General features: G+C 36.8%; 2 protein-coding genes and 1 long non-coding RNA gene across 4 annotated transcripts; 2 read left to right on the top strand and 1 right to left on the bottom strand.

Moving 5' to 3' along the window:
* Positions 1 to 2,943: 2,943 nt before the first annotated feature.
* On the bottom strand, positions 2,944 to 12,867 carry LOC108264705 (serine/threonine-protein kinase pim-2). Of its 2 annotated transcripts, none has more exons than XM_017466476.3 (8): positions 11,327 to 12,867; positions 7,654 to 7,989; positions 7,441 to 7,535; positions 7,183 to 7,233; positions 6,585 to 6,957; positions 6,327 to 6,503; positions 4,489 to 4,583; positions 2,944 to 4,258 (listed from the first exon to the last, which is right to left on the bottom strand). In XM_017466476.3, the coding sequence occupies exons 1-7, from the start codon at positions 11,349 to 11,351 to the stop codon at positions 4,495 to 4,497; spliced, it is 1,146 nt and encodes a 381-aa protein (XP_017321965.1). In that variant the 5' UTR covers positions 11,352 to 12,867; the 3' UTR covers positions 2,944 to 4,258; positions 4,489 to 4,494. The 2 variants fall into 2 exon arrangements, with proteins under 2 accessions (XP_017321965.1, XP_017321966.1); XM_017466477.3 differs by lacking the exon at positions 11,327 to 12,867 and adding an exon at positions 8,719 to 9,044.
* On the top strand, positions 7,617 to 9,795 carry LOC128629535 (uncharacterized). The gene is made up of 2 exons (XR_008393883.1): positions 7,617 to 7,829; positions 9,271 to 9,795. It is a non-coding gene; the product is annotated as an uncharacterized LOC128629535 (long non-coding RNA).
* A 2,286-nt stretch (positions 12,868 to 15,153) lies between the features above and the next one.
* pgpep1l (pyroglutamyl-peptidase I like) lies at positions 15,154 to 18,623 on the top strand. Its single transcript, XM_017466478.3, has 5 exons — positions 15,154 to 15,436; positions 15,560 to 15,612; positions 16,117 to 16,233; positions 17,397 to 17,623; positions 17,747 to 18,623. Exons 1-5 carry the CDS (start codon positions 15,400 to 15,402, stop codon positions 17,913 to 17,915), a joined length of 603 nt encoding a protein of 200 aa, XP_017321967.1. The 5' UTR covers positions 15,154 to 15,399; the 3' UTR covers positions 17,916 to 18,623.
* Positions 18,624 to 19,800: the final 1,177 nt, after the last annotated feature.

Consider the following 19,800-nt stretch of genomic DNA (forward strand, 5'->3'; position numbering starts at 1 on the left):
CATGTTCTGACCTGTTATACAACCTGGCCCACTCCGAGGTGGTGGGATGTACGACTCACTTTAGAGATTCGATTCTTGCGAACGATGCGTTCAAGTGAATCGAACTGTTTGTTTTGATTCATTTGATTAACCACTAGGAGTACTGAGTGATGTCCGGAATATTATCTCACGTTCAGTGCTTCATAGACCACCACCTACGATGTCTATATGGGAACATAACATTGTTCAAGTCCCTATAAAATCAAAACGGACATTTAGTGCCATTTAGTATGAATATGTCAGCCTTTATGTTATCTATAAGCTACTGTGGTCCAAAACAATGACAAAACTCACATTTAGAAGATATATGCATTCAAAATTTACAGTCTTCAGTAAAATAATTAATTTATTAAATAAATAATAAAATACATCATTCTGTACTTCAGGTTCTCATCAGATTTTCTGTCCAATCAAATTCTTTCTAGAATCGGAAGTGTCCCGCCCCCTACAGTACATAAAAAATCCATGGTACTACCTGTCAATACATTTAACCCTGGCTGTGAGGTGAGGTAAACACTATTGGCTATTTTAAAAAAGGGGGCGGAGGCACTCGATACGCCCCGCCCTGACTTTCTGTTTCAGTGGAAATGACGTCAACACATCAGTTCGTTTTTACTTAAACGTTTTGTTTGTGCTTGCCGAGGTGCATTGAGGAAGTATTATAACGTTCCACTGCATCATGTACGTGTCTCTTACTTCAGTGTTTTGTTCTTTACATGGTTTTCTCAAGTTGAAGAGCAGAAAAGCATGATAAAATAATATTTTAATAAAAAATTTAAATCACAAAAGAACCAAAGACAACATGCTAAAGCTATAATTGCACACAATCTCAATGTAGAGTCTGGCGATGTACAGTTCATGAAAGAGTCGATTCTCTTAAATGATTCTTTGAAGAGAATTTGCATGTTGGAGCCGTTTGGATTCTCAGGCATGTAGATAAAGCCGTTAGTCGCGCAGAGGAATGAAGGATTAGGCATTTAGTCTCAGGGACCACCGCGACTTGAAGTGATTTTTGCTGACTGATTCAATGAGCGCTGTCAGCGTGGCTTTTTACACTCGACTTATATCAACAACTTTGAGGGTAAGTATTCTCAAGTTGTTGTTGTTGTTTTTTTTAAACGGATATGGATTAATTCATACACCATGTCTACTGTCAATTCAATCGTGACGGTTTTGTTGACAGAAGACCCTTCTGACCTGAATGAACATCTCTGTAACGGTACAGTGAAGTAATCACGTGGTCGCGATGCGGAAGTAGCTTCAATAACACTTTTATTAATTTATTTTAATTAATTTCCAACACATGTGCATATTTCATACAAACATTACATAAAAAAATTACATTTTAAGAGAAAATTAATGCCAATCAGAGAATTAAATATAAAGTTGGGGAATATATTCCATACACTTTTATCTTTCATCTTAATTTTTTTTTATATATTCAATTACAGATTTTATCTTAAAAACATTATTGAACATTATTGTAAAAGAATCTCCATTGTTATTTATATCTTTTCGTAAATATTGGTGTTTTTTCCTCCAGATAAAGTTACTTTTTGGAACATCCATTGATATTCAAGTATATACCGACCTTGAAATCTCTTCTGCAATTCAACCCCCTGAACAGAATCACTCACAACAGCACAAATAGGCTAAACAGGTGTTGTCTCAAGCACACTTGATGCAACTAATCAAGGGCTTCATTAGTTGCACCAGGTGTGCTTGAGCTGGAACACATGAAACACCTGAACTGGCTAGGGGTAGAAAATGTATGAAATACCTGTATGAGGCAGAAAAAATAAGATATCAAAAGCTGCAGCCAGATGTCTGAGAAGCCAGGTTGTGAAAAACCCTCGAGTGACTGCAAAAGACCTGCAGCAAGACTTGGTGGCAACGGGCACTGAAACGCAGAAGGTTTCCATGCCAGAACTCCAAGACGTACAGCACTACTTACCCAAAAGCACAAGAAAAGTTGTTTGAAAATCATATAAATAAGCTACAGAAGTTGTTGTATTCTGTTCTGTGGAGCGATGAAACAACTTTTCAGCACGATGGATTAGTGGTATGTCTGGAGAAATAAGAATGAAGAAAGAACACTCTGTCCACAGTCAAGCATGGTGGTGGTTCAGTGATGCTCTGGGGCTGCTTTGCATTCACTGGCACTGGAAACCTGCAGCATGTGGAAGGCAAGATGGATTCATTGAAGTATCAGGAAATCATAGGAGAAAACATCATGCCGTCTATGAGGAAGCTGAAGCTTGGGCGTCATTGAACCTTCCAACAGGACAATGTCCCCAAGCATACCTCAAATTCCACTAATGCTTGGTTGCAGTAGAAGTCCTGGAAGATTCTACAGGGCCATCACAGTCACCTGAATTGAACCCCATAGAAAATCTCTGGTGGGATTTGAAGAATGTGGTTGCAGCACGCAAACACAAGAATATTACTGAAGTGGAAGCCATTGCTCTTGAGGAATGGGCTAAGATTCCACAGGAACGCTGCCAGAAGCTTGTGTCTGGCTATGCATCTCGTTTGCAGCAGGTCATAACGGCAAAAGGGTGCTCTACTAAGTACTAAGGATGCTTGCCATGAAGGGGTTGAATAGTTTGGAGACTGGAGAAGTCATTATAAGTTCCATTTTCAGCTAAATTTTGGGGAAACCACTTGAAGCATTTGTTGTGTTGAACTATTTCAATTGCTTTTGTTTGATTTGTTCATTGCAAACAGCTGAAAGTCTGTAAATTTTGACAATAAACCTGATATGCAATGGGGGTTGAATAATTTTGATTGTAACTGTAGGCCTAATTTAGTGAATGCTTTATTTATTATTCATTATTAACCTTCATGTAACCATTGTTATCAAACTGCATAATACCACACAAAATATTATGCTAATATTGTAGGCTTATATCTAACATACCGTAAGTGGTACTGTACTATTTCAATGTACGAAACATACCATTTATTTCAATAATATGTAGTTTGGAGCAGGGTTTTTTTTCACTTTACATTACGAAAAATGCTATTTTGTTGAATTTACAGTAATAATTAAATGCTTACATTACCTTAGTATGAAATGAAGACATTTAGTGTTTTAGCTTTCACAGATGTTAATATATTAACAATGATAAAAGCAAAAATGTATGATAATAATTTATCTATACGTTGTTTGCTTTTATAACCGGCTAGAATTTTTTCTCCCGTCAGTCTAAATCTAGAAATTCCAGTAAAGTAGTAAAAATGACCCAAATTTATATATTACCGTGATTTAGTTTAGCTTGCCCTGGTCAAAGATTTGTACTCATGATCAGTCTGTAGCATCTACTCAGCATGAGCCTGGACACATCCAAACTCTTCACACACTGTTCAATATTGGAAAATGGAAATAGGTGTTATATTTGGAATAAATTGGTGCACAGAGATTTGTTGGAGGGATTAAGGGACTAGGGTCATCTTTACTTTTCTATAGAACCTCGTGACTTCCAGTTAAAAACTGGAAGCCCAAATCAGGAAATGATCTGCAGAGAAACCTTAGTCAAACCTCACATACATGTATAAAAATCACTGTTTAATTTTTTAGATGTTATTCAGAACTCTTATAGCTCCTAGACTTGCTAAGTGCAGTATTGTATTAAATCATATTGGAAATTCAATAAATTATGCCCTGCAATGGATTGGCAACCTGCTGCTTGTTGCAAAACGGTTCTGAGAGAGGTTCACAGAACTGCAGGCCAAGCACAAGCAGATCATAGGCTTCAGTACAAGAAACAGCACAGTTTGGATGGTAAAAGAATGTGTGCGTATACAATATATGTCCAGGCAGAACTACTGTATCTACAAACAAGCTGTTTGTTCAAATGAAAAATGACTGCCCCCTACTGGTCTTGTATTTCCTGTGCCTGCAGCAAGCGCGTGATTCTGCATGATACCGCATTAAATCGTAGGATCCCTTTTCTTCTAGCACATTTTTAATGGCCACATCTCTATACAAGACACTATCACAATTGTGATGTTACTGTTTTAAAAAACATGTACAGACAGGCTGTTTTTGTAATTTCAAAAATATTTATTGACAAAGTATAAACAGGAAATATACTGCACATTACTGAGCAGCTTCCAATTAGTGTGACACTCTTCACTGTCAACATTGCTTCAAATAACAATTACAAATGTTTTTGTACACACACATACAAAGGTATTGCGGAGATTCTGTAGAAGTCTGTAGAAAAAATGAGAGAGAGAGATGTCTTCAGTTAAATATCATAAATATTAACTTATACTGCATCAAATTTAAAAATGTTTAATGACTTGCATTTAATATTACTACCACAGCAATCTGTTATTACAGATCTCAGTACTGGTGTAGTACAGTCCACGTGCACTGGACATCATTATTTTACACTCACTCAGCTCACATTAGTTAGGTTTATTCTGTTGTTCCTCACTAACCTGGCCTCAGAACCAGTGATGTGTAAGGATCTGCTCGAGGGTTGGTCGTCTTTTAGGGTCTCGTTGCAAGCACCACCTTATCAGACTGCAAGAATCTGTGTGTGCAGAAACAGTAATGCAATTGGTTAAAAATGAAAATTGGGGATGGGGACTGCTGAGCTGCCAATGAAGTAGGACACGAAGTTGGAGGCTCCTGCTGATTTTGATTAAAATTGTAATTAACTTGCGCTTTTCGGTCATACAATAGATTTTGACTCATTCTACAACTTTTTTTTGTTTTGTTTGCACGTTTAACTTTGTAAAACCTAAGTCTGAAAAAATACGAAAGCTCGTAGTACTATTCAGACACAAACTGAGGCCTAGTGTATGCGCAACGACCACGGCTTGTTGACCCTGACTTTGCCGCCCTCAGGCTCGAGTAGCTGGCTTCGCTAAGGAAAGACATTGCTGTTATTTTTAAAAAAGAGCTCCAGGAGACACTCAGGGATGCGCTGTCTACTATTAAGCTTGACCTGCAAGCAGTGAAGACACAGCTGGTTAGTGATAAAGTTGCTACCGATACTACCTTATCAACACTGAAGGGTAGTGTTGGGGAAATGGAGCACGCTCTCTCCGGTTGCACTGATGACATAGCTCAGATGAAGACCACTATCGAGTCTCTCACTGTGACCGTAACCAAATTCGAGAATAAATGTGAGGACTTGGAGTCTAGGTCACAGCGCAATAACATTAGGATAGTGGGAGTTCCAGAGGGGCCTGACACCTGTACAAATGTTGCTGTAGCAGCCTTGCTGAAGGAGACATTTGGTCTGGAGAAGGAGCTGGTTTTGGACCGGTGTCATCAGACCCTTCAGCCTAAGCCCAAGCCTGGTGAACGACCACGAGCCATTGTGTGCAGATTTCACTATCACAGTGACTGTGTTGACATTTTATGTCGAGCAAGAGAGCTCCAATGGATTAAAGTGAGGGATTTGACCATTTCAGTCTTCCTTGACCACACAGCCAAGATAGTGGCTTGGGCTGCGTTTAACGAGGTTAGGCGTCAACTTCGTGGCATTGAGGGCGCTTGCTATAGAATACTTCACCCAGCACGGCTTCACATTACATATAACGGTGTTCAGAAAGTCTTCGTTTCAGCGGAGGAAGCGGGGGACTATATCAAATTCTTGACATCTGGGTGAGCTGCATCACCTATGTCAGCGGCGTCTTTTTCGCTCTCCTTTTTTTTTTTTGCACTTGGTCTTCCAGCTCTACAATATTCTGATTTTCAATTAAAATATTGTCTTTGCATTACCTCTCCTAGGTTTTTTTGGACTCACTCCTCTTAAATCTACCTCTGTAATAATGCGGTTCTCTGTTTTGATGCTCTGACTAGGTTAGAGTTTCTATTTGTTTAAAATTATGTATTTTTTCCTCTGCCTTACGTGCTCCACTGTTACATTATCTGTATTTCGTCTAATTTGTAACAAGTCTTTAAAAGATTATATTTGTTATTGTGCGCAGACTGTTTTTCACTGTTGAAGTCAGTAGGGGCCTTTTCTGTTACTGAAACTTTTTTTTGACAATATTTTTTGGTTAGTTCAGCTTATACTCCGAATTGTTTTCACTTTTGGTTACTGTGGGAAACACTGCTATCTCCTTTGTTCTTTTGTTATATGGAGACTTTGGGTGTGTGTGTTTAGGGGTTTGTTGGGGGTAACCTTCTGAAATTTCTCTTCATATTTATATTTTCTGTCAGTTTGTTTTTATTAAAAATAATCATAATCCTAGCTATTTTGCTATGGAAGTTTTTTGGCTTTGTGTACAGATTTGAATGTAAAGCCTCAGCATTTTCTCACCTTCAGACAGATAATCAGGCAAGTCCATGTGGCCTTCAACAATCTCTTGGTCTGAACAAAATAACTCTTCTTGACATAGCAGTTGGTAAAGGAATATGCCAAGACCCCAGACGGTGGTAGGTTCTGCCTCGTACTCTCCTTCAGTGATCCATTCAGGTGGCTGGAAAGTCCAGGTGCCTGAATGAGACAGGCGTCTTCATTAAGATCAAAAAATGATCCACCACCGAATTCCCATCAAGTCTGGTCAGGCACAGTTACCTGAATATTCTGTGTAAGGGGTGTCCTTCAGCAGATCACCACAGCCAAAATCAATCAGCTTCACTTCAAGGGTCTGAGGGTTCAGGAGAACGTTTTCGTCCTTGATGTCCCGATGGAACACACCCCGGTCACGGCAGTGAAGTGCAGCAAGAAGTACTTGCTTCATGATAGTTTGAGCCTTAGATTCAGACATGCCCACATCTTCACAGTATTCGAAGAGATCAACGCAAGGGTCGGGCCTCTCCAGAACCAGGATGAAGAATTTGGGCGTCTCAAAACATTCCAGCAGCTCTATCACATGTGGACAGTGAGGCGGCTTGCACACGAGCTCCATTAATGCCACCTCAAGAGGGAGTCTGCGTGTGTCGCCAGGCTAAAAACAGAGTGGACATGCTTAGTATTGGATTGGACAGAAATGCCTGTGACGTCAAAATGATGCTGATCAATCTGCAAGTGAAATTAATAAGTCATAATTGCCATCCAAGGATGATTTGAAGAATAAAACTGATTGAGTTCTGTCACTTTCACCTTTCAAATGTTTTGGTTTAGAAAGTGATTTTCATCTGGAAAGTCACAAATGTAATATAAGTTCACTTACAAGGGTGATGTATGGGTAAATTTCACACCTCTTCATGAATTTCAGGGCCACCTGCAACACAGAAATAGATCATTACTGTAGCTTCATTGCTCTCATCTAACTTTAGTACAATTTCCAAGTGTAAGTCACTAATGATCTAACCAACTTCTGCCTATATAAATGCGGATATAAAAGTATAAAGTTTATAATACATAATAATCTACAAGTCCTGTATTGTGTTCAGCAGTGCCAGTTAACTGTATATGTGCTGATAGTCACCTTTTTCCCATCTGATTTTTGGACACCTGCATACACGAAACCGAAGCTTCCTTTTCCCAGCAACTTTCCAACAGTGAAGCGACTGAAAAACTTTTCTGTTGAACAAAAGAAACAAAGAAGCAGTGTTAGCTCATTTTCAGGTAACAGTTATTATGAGTCCAGAATGTCAAGTCTGATCTTGGACAGGGTGTGTTCCTGTTTTCTGTCTCACACCTGTCTTTCCTGTCTTCACATCGTTCTCTGCTGTCTCTGTTCTCTTCCTCTTTTCCACCCTTTTCTGCGCCTCAGGCTGGGGTTCGGGTCTTTCAGGAGGAGCATCCATCCATTTCCTCTTCAAAGGACTCTCTTTGCTTACACTTCTGGTGACAGAGCAGGATGCCTCTACACAGGTTTCTGTCTTTTCAGTCTTCACATCCTTCTCTTCTGTCTCTCTTCTCTTCTTTTTAAGCTGTTTCTCCTTGGGCTGGAGCTCAGGTTGTTCAGGAGCAAGATCCATCCTTTTTCTCTTCAGAGGATTCTCCTGGCTTTCCCTCCTAGCAAAGAGTTGGCCTGTTTAAGAAAATATTTGAGGAATTACTATGGCTGGCTATGACGATATACAGTATCTCACAAAAGTGAGTACACCCCTCACATTTTTGTAAATATTTGATTATATCTTTTCATGTGACAACACTGAAGAAATGACACTTTGCTACAATGTAAAGTAGTGAGTGTACAGCTCGTATAACAGTGTAAATTTGCTGTCCCCTCAAAATAACTCAACACACAGCCATTAATGTCTAAACCACTGGCAACAAAAGTGAGTACACCCCTAAGTGAAAATATCCAAATTGAGCCCAATTAGCCATTTTCCCTCCCCTATGTCATGTGACTTGTTGTCATATTAAAAGATATAATCAAATATTTACAAAAATGTGAGGGGTGTACTCACTTTTGTGAGACAATGTGTATATAGTAATTTTAGAAGTGGTACACTTTTACTGATATGATTTAATAGCACCTAAACCAAGGAGTGAGACTTAAAGAGTGAGAAATTACCTTCCATTTCCATTCACATATATTTATACATAAATTCAGGATGTATATCATGGCTTAAATTATATTTCTAACGATATTTAATGATACATCTTCCTAGAACTATTATATAAACTATGTTTTTTACTTGCTACACTCTCAGAAGGTGATGAGGACATGTCCCCAGTGTGAACATTTATATGAATAATTAAAGTTTTTTTTGTTCACACAACAATACATTCTGTAAAAATTGAGTTAACTCACTGGATACTAGACAATTGTAATTCATCACTTCCAGTTTCAGCAAAAATCAGTGTCGTTTTATATGTTTGTAAAACAAGTGTCTACATCATGCGTTCTTCTGCCTGTAACTGATCTCAACAATGTGTTGTCTAGCAACCCCGGAATGTCTGCGACATCATAATGTTCTAAGACAAACATACTTTAAAAAAAAAAAATATATATATATCTCTTTATGAGAATGTTGCAGAAGAACTGTCCTTACATTCCCAAACAGTGTCTCACTTCACCTCACTGCATGGTGTTTTAACCATTTTTTCAAGTTTCAGGGTTTATTTGTCACAGGTACAAAATGCAGCGAAATGAGATGCAGTTACTCCAAAGACTGTGAATATCAGTCTACATGTGCCAATTTCCTGCATGTTGTTACAAAGTGTATTTACTGTAATTTTACATAACGTTATATATGAAATAACTTCATGTACTGTGTGGTAACACCACAATATCACATAATAAAAGAATAATAAAACAGGAAGGAGGTGATATTGATAAGCCATTCTGTACTGTGTGTTGCAGGTGTCTCTGTTTCTGTTGCTCTCCTCATGCTGCAGGTTCTGCTTGTGGTCAGTGTTTTTCTTGCTCTGATACAGCTGATAAATGTAATCAGGTGTGTTACAACAAAGAAAGCAACAAGCATCCTCTGTCTGGGAATCACGACATCAGAAATAAAAAAAATTATAGAATTTTTTCCTCCTGTTGTAATGTGTTAAATTGTTTTGCTTTTGAATTTCAAATGCTGAGCCTTTATTATATGCAATCTTTATATAAATATGAACTTTATTGAGGTCAATTCTTGTTCCTCATCTGGCTGAAAATGTTAGTTTGATCCAAATCTAACCTCACAATCCTTTTAACCCTTATGTTCTGTTTTAAGACATGCATTGTTTGTTTCCCTCCTGATATTTTATGAATTTTCCTAAACTACATAACATCTTTTCAGAAAAGTGTTTTTTTAATTAATGATAATGTTTCTGATGTTCCGCTATGACATGACTACACACGTGATGTTTGGGGTCAGTAATAAATGTTACTGAGAGCAAAGTATTTTCACATGCTTTGAATCTGTTTGGTACCTAAGGTGCAATTTCACAATACAAATATCTCTCTCTCTCTCTCTCTCTCTCTCTCTCTCACTCACACACACACACACACACACACACACACACACACACACAGAGACAGATATATATAGAGAGAAACAAATGCATACATCACAAATGAACTGTTACTTTTATTAGAGTAAATACTTCACAAAATATTTTTTATACATATTTTGAATTCTTTTTGTTTATTGCAACAGCTACAATATAAAATAACACACGGGGGGAACTTTGAAGAAGAGTACATAAATGTACTAACAGATTAAGAATGTGAGTTCAAGTAAAAATTTTTGCACATTTACAGCAAAATTAAATAATCAATAATATTTAGTAGGGCTAAATACTTTTGATAATCAATTAATCTGTCGATTGTTTCTTTGATTAAGTGATTAGCTGGATTATAAGGCCAATTTTTATTTTCTGTATTTCGAAAAAATGTTACTTCACGTTCTAACCAATGTTGTTCTTCAATGCTAGTTGAAGGCTATGAAAAAGGTATTAAATTTATCTACATGTGCTATGCTAAAAAAGAAAAACAAAAGCACAAACTAATTGTTAACTGGTAAGAAGTTAAACGTTCTGCAGTAACACACACACACACACACACACACACACACACACACACACACACACACACACGCACACACACCGCCCTATCAGTTTTGCAGCATTTGACTGAATCTTACAAATTCTCTTCAGCCAACAAGTATAAAAATTTGCCACTGGTTACGGTCAGAGGTTGGAGAGGTTTGGAATACAACAAAACTGGGTTAAATATAATTTGTTTGATTATTGCAAGAGATCGGGTTGCATAGATTAACTTCAGCTGAGCTTTCTCATATACTAATAAGATGAAGGATGAATAAGTGCTAATGAAGAACTGTTTCAGTTAATATGATTATGATTATCTGTTGGTGCCTATTAGCTTTTATTTATTGTTTGTAAGACTGATGTTGGATATCGTATTATTCAGAGTATTGTCACCCACACTCACTAACAGTCATATTGTTGGAACAGTTTGACTGCAGTCTAGTCTTGATTTGGATATTTGCTCCTTTAGCCTTTAGTGCCTAAAACCATTTCTTCCTCATCTACAGTTTGAAATTGTCCTATGGGATACATTTTGTTTACTTCTGTTTTCATTTAAATGCATTCAAAAAATTACCACTACCAATACAACAGGACTAGAAGCACCTAAACCAAGGAGTGAGACTTAAGGAGTGAGAAATTACCTTCCATTTCTATTCACATATATTTATACATAAATTCAGGATGTATATCATGACTTAAATGATATTTCTAACGATATTTAATGATACATCTTCCTAAAACTATTATATAAACTATGTTTTTTACTTGCTACACTCTCAGAAGGTGATGAGGACATGTCCCCAGTGTGAACATTTATATGAATAATTAAAGTTTTTTTTGTTCACACAACAATACATTCTGTAAAAATTGAGTTAACTCACTGGATACTAGACAATTGTAATCCATCACTTCCAGTTTCAGCAAAAATCAGTGTTGTTTTATATGTCTGTAAAACAAGTGTCCTTTACAGCATGCGTTCTTCTGCCTGTAACTGATCTCAACAATGTGTTGTCTAGCAACCCCGGAATGTCTGCGACATCATAATGTTCTATGACAAAAATACTTAAAAAAAAATTAAATAAATAAAAAAAATATATATCTTTAGGAGAATGTTGCAGAAGAACTGTCCTTACATTCCCAAACAGTGTCTCACTTCACCTCACTGCATGGTGTTTTAACCATTTTTTCAAGTTTCAGGGTTTATTTGTCACAGGTACAAAATGCAGCGAAATGAGATGCAGTTACTCCAAAGACTGTGAATATCAGTCTACATGTGCCAATTTCCTGCATGTTGTTACAAAGTGTATTTACTGTAATTTTACATAACGTTATATATGAAATAACTTCATGTACTATGTGGTAACACCACAATATCACATAATAAAAGAATAATAAAACAGGAAGGAGGTGATATTGATAAGCCATTCTGTACTGTGTGTTGCAGGTGTCTCTGTTTCTGTTGCTCTCCTCATGCTGCAGGTTCTGTTTTCTTGCTCTGATACAGCTGATAAATGTAATCAGGTGTGTTACAACAAAGAAAGCAACAAACATCCTCTGTCTGGGAATCACGACATCAGAAATAAAAAAAATTATAGAACTTTTTTCCTCCTGTTGTAATGTGTTAAATTGTTTTGCTTTTGAATTTCAAATGCTGAGCCTTTATTATATGCAATCTTTATATAAATATGAACTTTATTGAGGTCAATTCTTGTTCCTCATCTGGCTGAAAATGTTAGTTTGATCCAAATCTAACCTCACAATCCTTTTAACCCTTATGTTCTGTTTTAAGATATGCATTGTTTGTTTCCCTCCTGATATTTCATGAATTTTCCTAAACTACATAACATCTTTTCAGAAAAGTGTTTTTTTAATTAATGATAATGTTTCTGATGTTCCGCTATGACATGACTACACACGTGATGTTTGGGGTGAGTAATAAATGTTACTGAGAGCAAAGTATTTTCACATGCTTTGAATCTGTTTGAATCTGAAGCACAATAATATCATAATAAGAAATATATTTTCACTTGCGATCATTTTTTCACTCTATTATGTATGTATAGTTTTTTGTTGCAATGAAATATACTGAAACGTGTATTTGTGCAAATCTAAATGAAAGATTTTGTCTTTGGGGAATGATGTTCTCATAGTGTTGGATTATTCGCTGATGAACCTCGACCCATCCTTGCTCTTGAAGGACTAGGCTTTTTTTGGAGGTTCCTTATATACTATGGTTAGACGATTACCTCACCTGTTTCACATCACATTCCTATTTCAATTTGTCACATCACTATTAGTCCTAAATTACCCCTGTCCCAACTTTTTTTGGAATGTGTTGCATGCATCAATTTCAAAATAAATGTTTACATTCAAAAAACTATGGAGTGGATTAGGAAAAACATCAGATACCTCATCTTTATACGTATTTTGTTTAAATACAAGTCAAAGTACATTTACAAATCACACCTCTTTGTTTTTATTAGCATTTTCCATACTGTCCCAACTTTTTCAGAATTGGGGTTTAAAATATATGTTGCAATAAACGATTTTATATAATAATTAGAATATAAATATAATATAATATAAGTCTAGACATAATTTATTTTTTATTCTATTTTGCTATGGAAGTTTTCCAGCTTTGTGTACAGGTTTGAATGTAAAGTGTCTGTATTTTCTCACCTTCAGAGAGCTCATCAGTGAAGTATAGGTCACCATCAACAATCTCTTGCGCTTCAAAAAACGTCTCTTCTTCAGGTAACAGGCTGTACAGGAGTACGCCCAGACCCCAGATGGTGGCAGGTTCTGCTCGTAATTGTTTTCAATGATCCATTGAGGTGGGAAGTAATGTTGAGTGCCTGAATCAAAGACAAAAGAAAAAGTCTGAAAGATCACAAAAATGATCCACCACTAAATTCCCGTCAAATCTACTCAACTCTGAAGTGCACTTACCTACTACATATTCTGTGTAGCAGTGTTCTTAAGCAGCTCACCACAGCCGAAATCGATCAGCTTCACTTCAAAGGTCTGAGGGTTCAGGAGAAGGTTTCCTTCCTTGATGTCTCGATGGAGCACACCCCGGTCATGCCAGTGACATGCGGCATGAATTACTTGCTTTATAATTTGAGCCTTAGATACAGACACATCCATGCGTACATGTCTGCAATACTTGAAGAGATCAACCGCTCCAGGACCAAGATGAAGTATGTGGGCATCTCGAACCGTTCCAGCAGCTCTATCACATGTGGACAGTGAGGCGGTTTGCGCACAAGTTCCATTAGCGCCACCTCAAGATGCAGTCTGCGTGTGTCATCCGGGTAAAAACAGAGTGGATATGGTTAGTATTGGATTAGACAAAAAGGCACATGAAGTCAAAATCAAGCTGATCAAAATACAACTGAAATGAATGAATAAATAAATAAAAGACATTCAATGATTTGAATAAAACTGTAATAAACAAGACAGATAAGTGCATAAATGATAAGAAAAATCAATAATAACGATAAGAGCTAATTTGCTTTTTAAATCACATTCTTCCCTTCCTTGTATCAAATAGGTTTTACTTCCACACGGCTCACTGGCCACCCTGCATGTGGTAGTTTTTTGGAATAATAAAAACTGAAGCATAAAACACAATTTTATCAAATCTGCACTTTTTAAAATTTATTTATTTATTTATTTATTAAAAAAGCATAAAATACAATTCATGGTTATCCCATTAATTTTAATACGCTTGCCTTTTAATTAGTTCCATTAGCAATAGCATTTAATTAGCTTTTTTTTTCTGTCACTTTCACCCTTCATATGCTTTGGTCTAGAAAGTGTTTATCATCTGGAAAATCACAAAAGTAAAGTAAATTCACTAACAAGAGTGATAGTTGTTTTATTCCTTCCCTTGAGCATGAATTTCAGGGCCATCTGCAACACAGAAATAGATCATTAGCTACATTGCTATTATCCAACCTAGGTACTGTTTTCATGTGAGCTGAAGAGCTAAGATTTATTTCACTTTCATTGAATTAAAAATCATCACCTGTCCCACAAAATGCACAAATATATTACACATGGTTATACAAGATTACAGTACATTACACAAATGTACACATATCCTGTGATAGCACAAATAAATGCACAACCATTTGCATTTGTACTCTGCATCGAAAATATACATGAACACACTATTGCATTTTTAATAACATTTAAGACCGTATTTACTGTAATAGAAGCCGTTTGATCGGTTATACACAAGGAGCTCTACCGGTTACACTCACGGTATGGAAGGATTGCGTTTATTTCAAAGGCTTGTGTGTATGGAAGAGAATTTATGCCGTGCAGAAATGCAGTTACTACACAGGAACGATGATGGCGGGGAAAGCCTTACAACACTCTCGAACTGTAGTGTGAATGGGCTTTTACACCGCGGAAACAAACACTCACCGAGACCGGTGAACACGTCTCTCAACTACGGCACGTTATCAAATTAAAATGCATGTATTAAACGTATTAAAATGGATAATGTTACCACACGTGATTTGTCACAGGCACATATACGTCAACACAACATTCAGTCAGTGCATGGCAGCGAAGAGATCAAGATTATTCTGTCTTGTATTAATTTACAAACAACTAAATCGGCTCTCAGACGGGAGTCGGCTCCCATTGTTCACTTAAAGGAGTCGGCTCATAGAGTTGATTCGTTCGCGAACGACACATCATTGGTGGTGAATCACAGGAAAATACACAACTCCTAGACACAGCTAGGAGCTCGGATGACTCCGAGGAATCGAGTTACATAGTCGTTGATTCAGATAAGTTTTAATCGTCGTAACAAACAGAAATGCAAATGATTAAAAAATTTCGAGGCAGTCCATTTCAGTGTGAAGGAACTCGGTCGGTAGGGAAATCGTAAATAACTGGAATAAAGCTTTGTATTCATTTCTAAAACTTCACGAAGGGGATGGACCCTTGTAAGCCAGAGCTGATTGTAGTTACAGGTGTGTTTCCTCAAAACCGTCTGTGAAGCTTTGCCCTTGTTGTGGTCATGTTACATTCTCCTTTAGTTCCTCCTTGTCATTTTTATATATGAATATAATAATTGTATTTCTTTTTAAATTCAGGGTTTGGTCCATTCCGGCAATACTTGGTGAATCCAAGTTGGGAAGCAGTTAAGGTTGTCTATCAGTTTCATGTTTACATTTAGGGGTGAAACAGTGATGAATGAACCAATGTCACTGCTTTTGATATGGATTTGACTGTCTTTTATTTTTTTTCTCATTTTAAAAAAATAATAATTTTGTTGGTAGAATAAGCCTATTTTATGCAGACATGTTAAGAGGATTGTTGAGTAATATAGATAGACAGTGTAGAAATAGCATTTTAGGGATTAAAATGTCTACAGCACATTTAACAGGGAGTGTCACACATCTGGAAATATATTTTCCTGTACAGCTAATTCAGATGTTTTTATCATTGCAGATTGTTGATCTGGTTGCTTAAGTCTATTTGCAAAATGCTGACTGTATATATATATATATATATATATATATATATATATATATATATATATATATATATATATATATATTAACCCAAATGATAATGGGTCTGAATTAACAACGCAGTAGTCTGCATGTTGAAATAAGGCTAAATAATACATTTGATCGATTTCTCCTAGGGTTTAAAGAGAATGGGCTTTGGAGCCAACATTGAGATTCACACTGTAGAAATTCCTGTGTGTTACTCAAAAGCTCAACAAGCTATTGTTGAAATATGGCACAATCTGAAACCAAAGGTAAGGAGACTGTTTTGATGCACTGGAAAAGGACATTACTTACATTTCTGGCATGTTGTTATTTGCCCCAGACGCTTCAACCTCTGGCTGTTTTGGGAAATATACTGCAATACTAAGTCCCCTACATGAGGTTATGACGTGAGTAAATGAGTCAATCTGTCTCATTCGAATCTCTCCCTGGTGATCAAATGTCTGTTCTGGAATTGCGAAATTCCATAGTCACATAAACAGAAATAATAAAAAATCAGTTGAATTCATGGATTTAATAGAACTAATGAAGTTGGTGGTGCACAATCAGTGCTGAACTCAGGTTTCTGTCTGCGTGGTGTTTTGCATGTTCTTCCTGTGTTCATGTGGGTTTCCGGTCGTTCTCAGGTTTCTTGCCACCTCGCAAAAAATCTTGCCCCTATATGTGAATGTGTGTGTGCATGGTGCCCTGTGATGGACTGGCGTCTCATTCAGGGTGTCTTCCAGCTTCACTCACAGCTTTCCTGGAATAGGCTCTGGCTCTGCTGCTACCCCGATAAAGTAGTTACCAAAAATGAATGAACAAATAATGGAGTTTTTGTTATGGAATTACACTTGCAGATAGTTTGGTTACTGCTGCTTCTCTAAATTCATCAACAGAGATTTGATCTGCAATACTGTTGACTCCATTGCAAATAGCAAAACGTTTGTGCACAAAACTGGACATTGCACCTTTAGGGTTCTAATATCTGAAATAAACAGCAATGCATCCTTAAGAATTTGCTTTTTTAGCAAGTGAAAATATTTTGAATATAGTATTACATTTATCTAATTTTTAAAAATAATTGACCATAAACCAAATATTAATATCACTTTTTTCCTTACTTCAAAATTTTCCTCTCTTTTAAAATGTGCAAAATGGAACGTAATTTTGCTTCTTTCTAGGATAAAATGTTTAAAATCAATAAAATTATCTGCTAATAAAAACAAAACTATTTCAAGCTTGAAATTAGGAAAGAAGGGTAAAATAAGTTTAATATTCTTATATTTGTAATCATGTAATAGGAAATGCTACATAAGTGTGACTATACTGATGGTATTTTCACTTAATTTTCACAGTGTATGAACTTTGTTGTTTAAAATGACATGGAAACAAGTATCGGTTCCTTACCATATCCAGTCTGTCTGGTGAACAGGTTGCTATCCATGTGGGCATAGCCTCAGGAACCAATTCCATTATTCTGGAACAGACAGGCAAAAACACTGGCTATAAGGACAGAGATGTGCGTGGCATCTGCCCAGCCGATAACTGTTGTATTCAAGGAGGAGCAGAACGTTTGGACTCCATTATAGACATGAGGTCAATTTCCAAGCGCTTGAAAGAGCTTGGACTGGATGTGATCTACTCTAGGGATGCTGGAAGGTTTGTGCTTTATTGTGGAGTGCTTACAAATTGTACTATCGTAATGTATTCTTGTCATTTTCTTCTGAAGGAACACAATACAATGACAACTGAAGTGCAAATGTGTGTTTCCTCTGTCTGCAGGTACCTGTGTGATTTTGTACACTACCTCTCCCTCCATTATGGGCAGAGGAGAGCAGCACTCATCCATGTGCCTGCCTGTGGCAGTCTGGCAAGCCCAGGAAAACTGGTGCCTCAGCTCCAGACCATTATCCAGGTCATGTTATGCCAGCTTGACACACAAAGGATCTGACCTACAGCATCAGAATGCAGATGTAGCCAAGACATGAAGAATTAAATAGTACTTAAATAGTCTAGTTAGAAAGCACCTGAATGTGTTAATAAAGACAAAGTAAATAAAACTTGACACGGAATTCTGTCCCAATCACTTTTTTAATTCAAAATTTAAGAAAAAAAAGAAAATACATGAAAATTCATCAGATACACATTAAGCAATGTCATGTAAAAAGTATACCATTTGAACTAGAAGTGAGGAGAAAATAAAAATAAAGCGAGGATGCCTCAGATACATAATTTACGAGAAGACGAGTACCAGCCGAGCTGTTTCACCAAATCAGTTTCTATCAATCAGTTCAATAACACAGAGATAAGAGTTATTTGCAAAAAAGAAAAATTCAAAGCATTATTGATTGAAGATATCTCAGTACAGTAGAACAAGGCCCCTTTACTTTTTAGTTTACTTTTCTTTTTTTAAATCCGGAATGCCAAGCAAAATAACAGTGCCTGGAAAATGATGTATATAAAACCTCAAGCTCATTATTGCAATTAAAATGCATCAATGCATCTTCTCTAAACCTGAGGTTTTGTATTCTGAGGAAATACAACAAAAATTAATGATATTTGGGGGAGAAAAAAAAAACTGAGTCAATCGATCTTCAGGTTTGCAAAGAACGGTCATTGCAAGAAGCGCTATATCTACTGTAAACGTTTCTCTTTAAAAAAAAAAAAAAAAAAAAAAATTCTAGTCATGTTAAATCTCTCTCATGACTACCCGTAATCTACTGGACATCACTGTCCTATTTGTGTCTGTGTTTCTGTAGTAGATCTGTAACCTACAGTTAACTAGGGACCTTGGCAGCATTCAACAAAAACTGACATTCACTTTGGAACAAGCCAACCCTTTTGTCCATTTCATTACAGGAAGAAAAAAAAAATCAAACAAATAAATATCACTGATCTATAGTCATTTTTTTTCTCTCAATATAAAGACATCAAAATCTACATCACTACATCTACATGTGATACACTCCCATCCATATACATATGCAACAACACAAGTACAAGGCCTTTCAAAGAATGGTGATTTGGATTACGTCTTGTCCCACGCAGAACGCCATTAAAAATCTTTTTTTCCATACCATATTTTTCCAGCAATCTGATCTCCCAACCAGGTCTCCCCATCACTGGCCACATTTTTAGCCCTGAAATTCTTTTTACAGAAGACTACTACAAATAGAGATGAAAGAGCGTTAAGTGCTACGAAGCAGAACTTTCAGGGTTGGTGAGATATTACGGAGCGCAAAGATTTTTGTGTGCTTCAAAGTCCTTTGCCAAGTGTGTGAAATGTACTTTGATGGTCTAACGCCTTGTTCACTTTAGTAAATGCGTGTTTGGAAAACCATTCTGCTGAGACAGAGCTCCGGACAGCCAGTTAAAATGGAGAGGCCATAAAACAGACGGAGGAGCAGCATATTGGGAGCAGCATTACAGAAGATAGACACAATAACCGAGGCCGAGTTTTTCTTTATCTCTAGAAAAGAAGATGGGATCGACGACTATCTGAAATGTCTGGAGCAAACAGAAGAAAACCAAATCAGCCCAGCATGCAGAAACGTTCAGTTTTCAGAAGGTCAAATACTTAAAAACCCAATTTTAGGAAATATTGAGTCAAGATTGAGTTTCTTACAAGCAGAATGTGTAACGTACATCTTAGAATCTCTCATAGAGGGACATGTTATAGTGTAATCATTATAAAGCTGAGATAATGATAATGCTAAACATGTTTTTTAATAGAAACTGGCTCAAGACCAATTAAAATATTTGGCTGGTCTGTAGGTGTTAAGTGTTAGTAGAAAAGTGAAGGAATGATGCAGTGGTACTTTTACAATTGAAAGTGA

This window comes from Ictalurus punctatus, chromosome 4 (assembly GCF_001660625.3).
Source record: "Ictalurus punctatus breed USDA103 chromosome 4, Coco_2.0, whole genome shotgun sequence".
Lineage (NCBI taxonomy): Eukaryota > Metazoa > Chordata > Actinopteri > Siluriformes > Ictaluridae > Ictalurus > Ictalurus punctatus.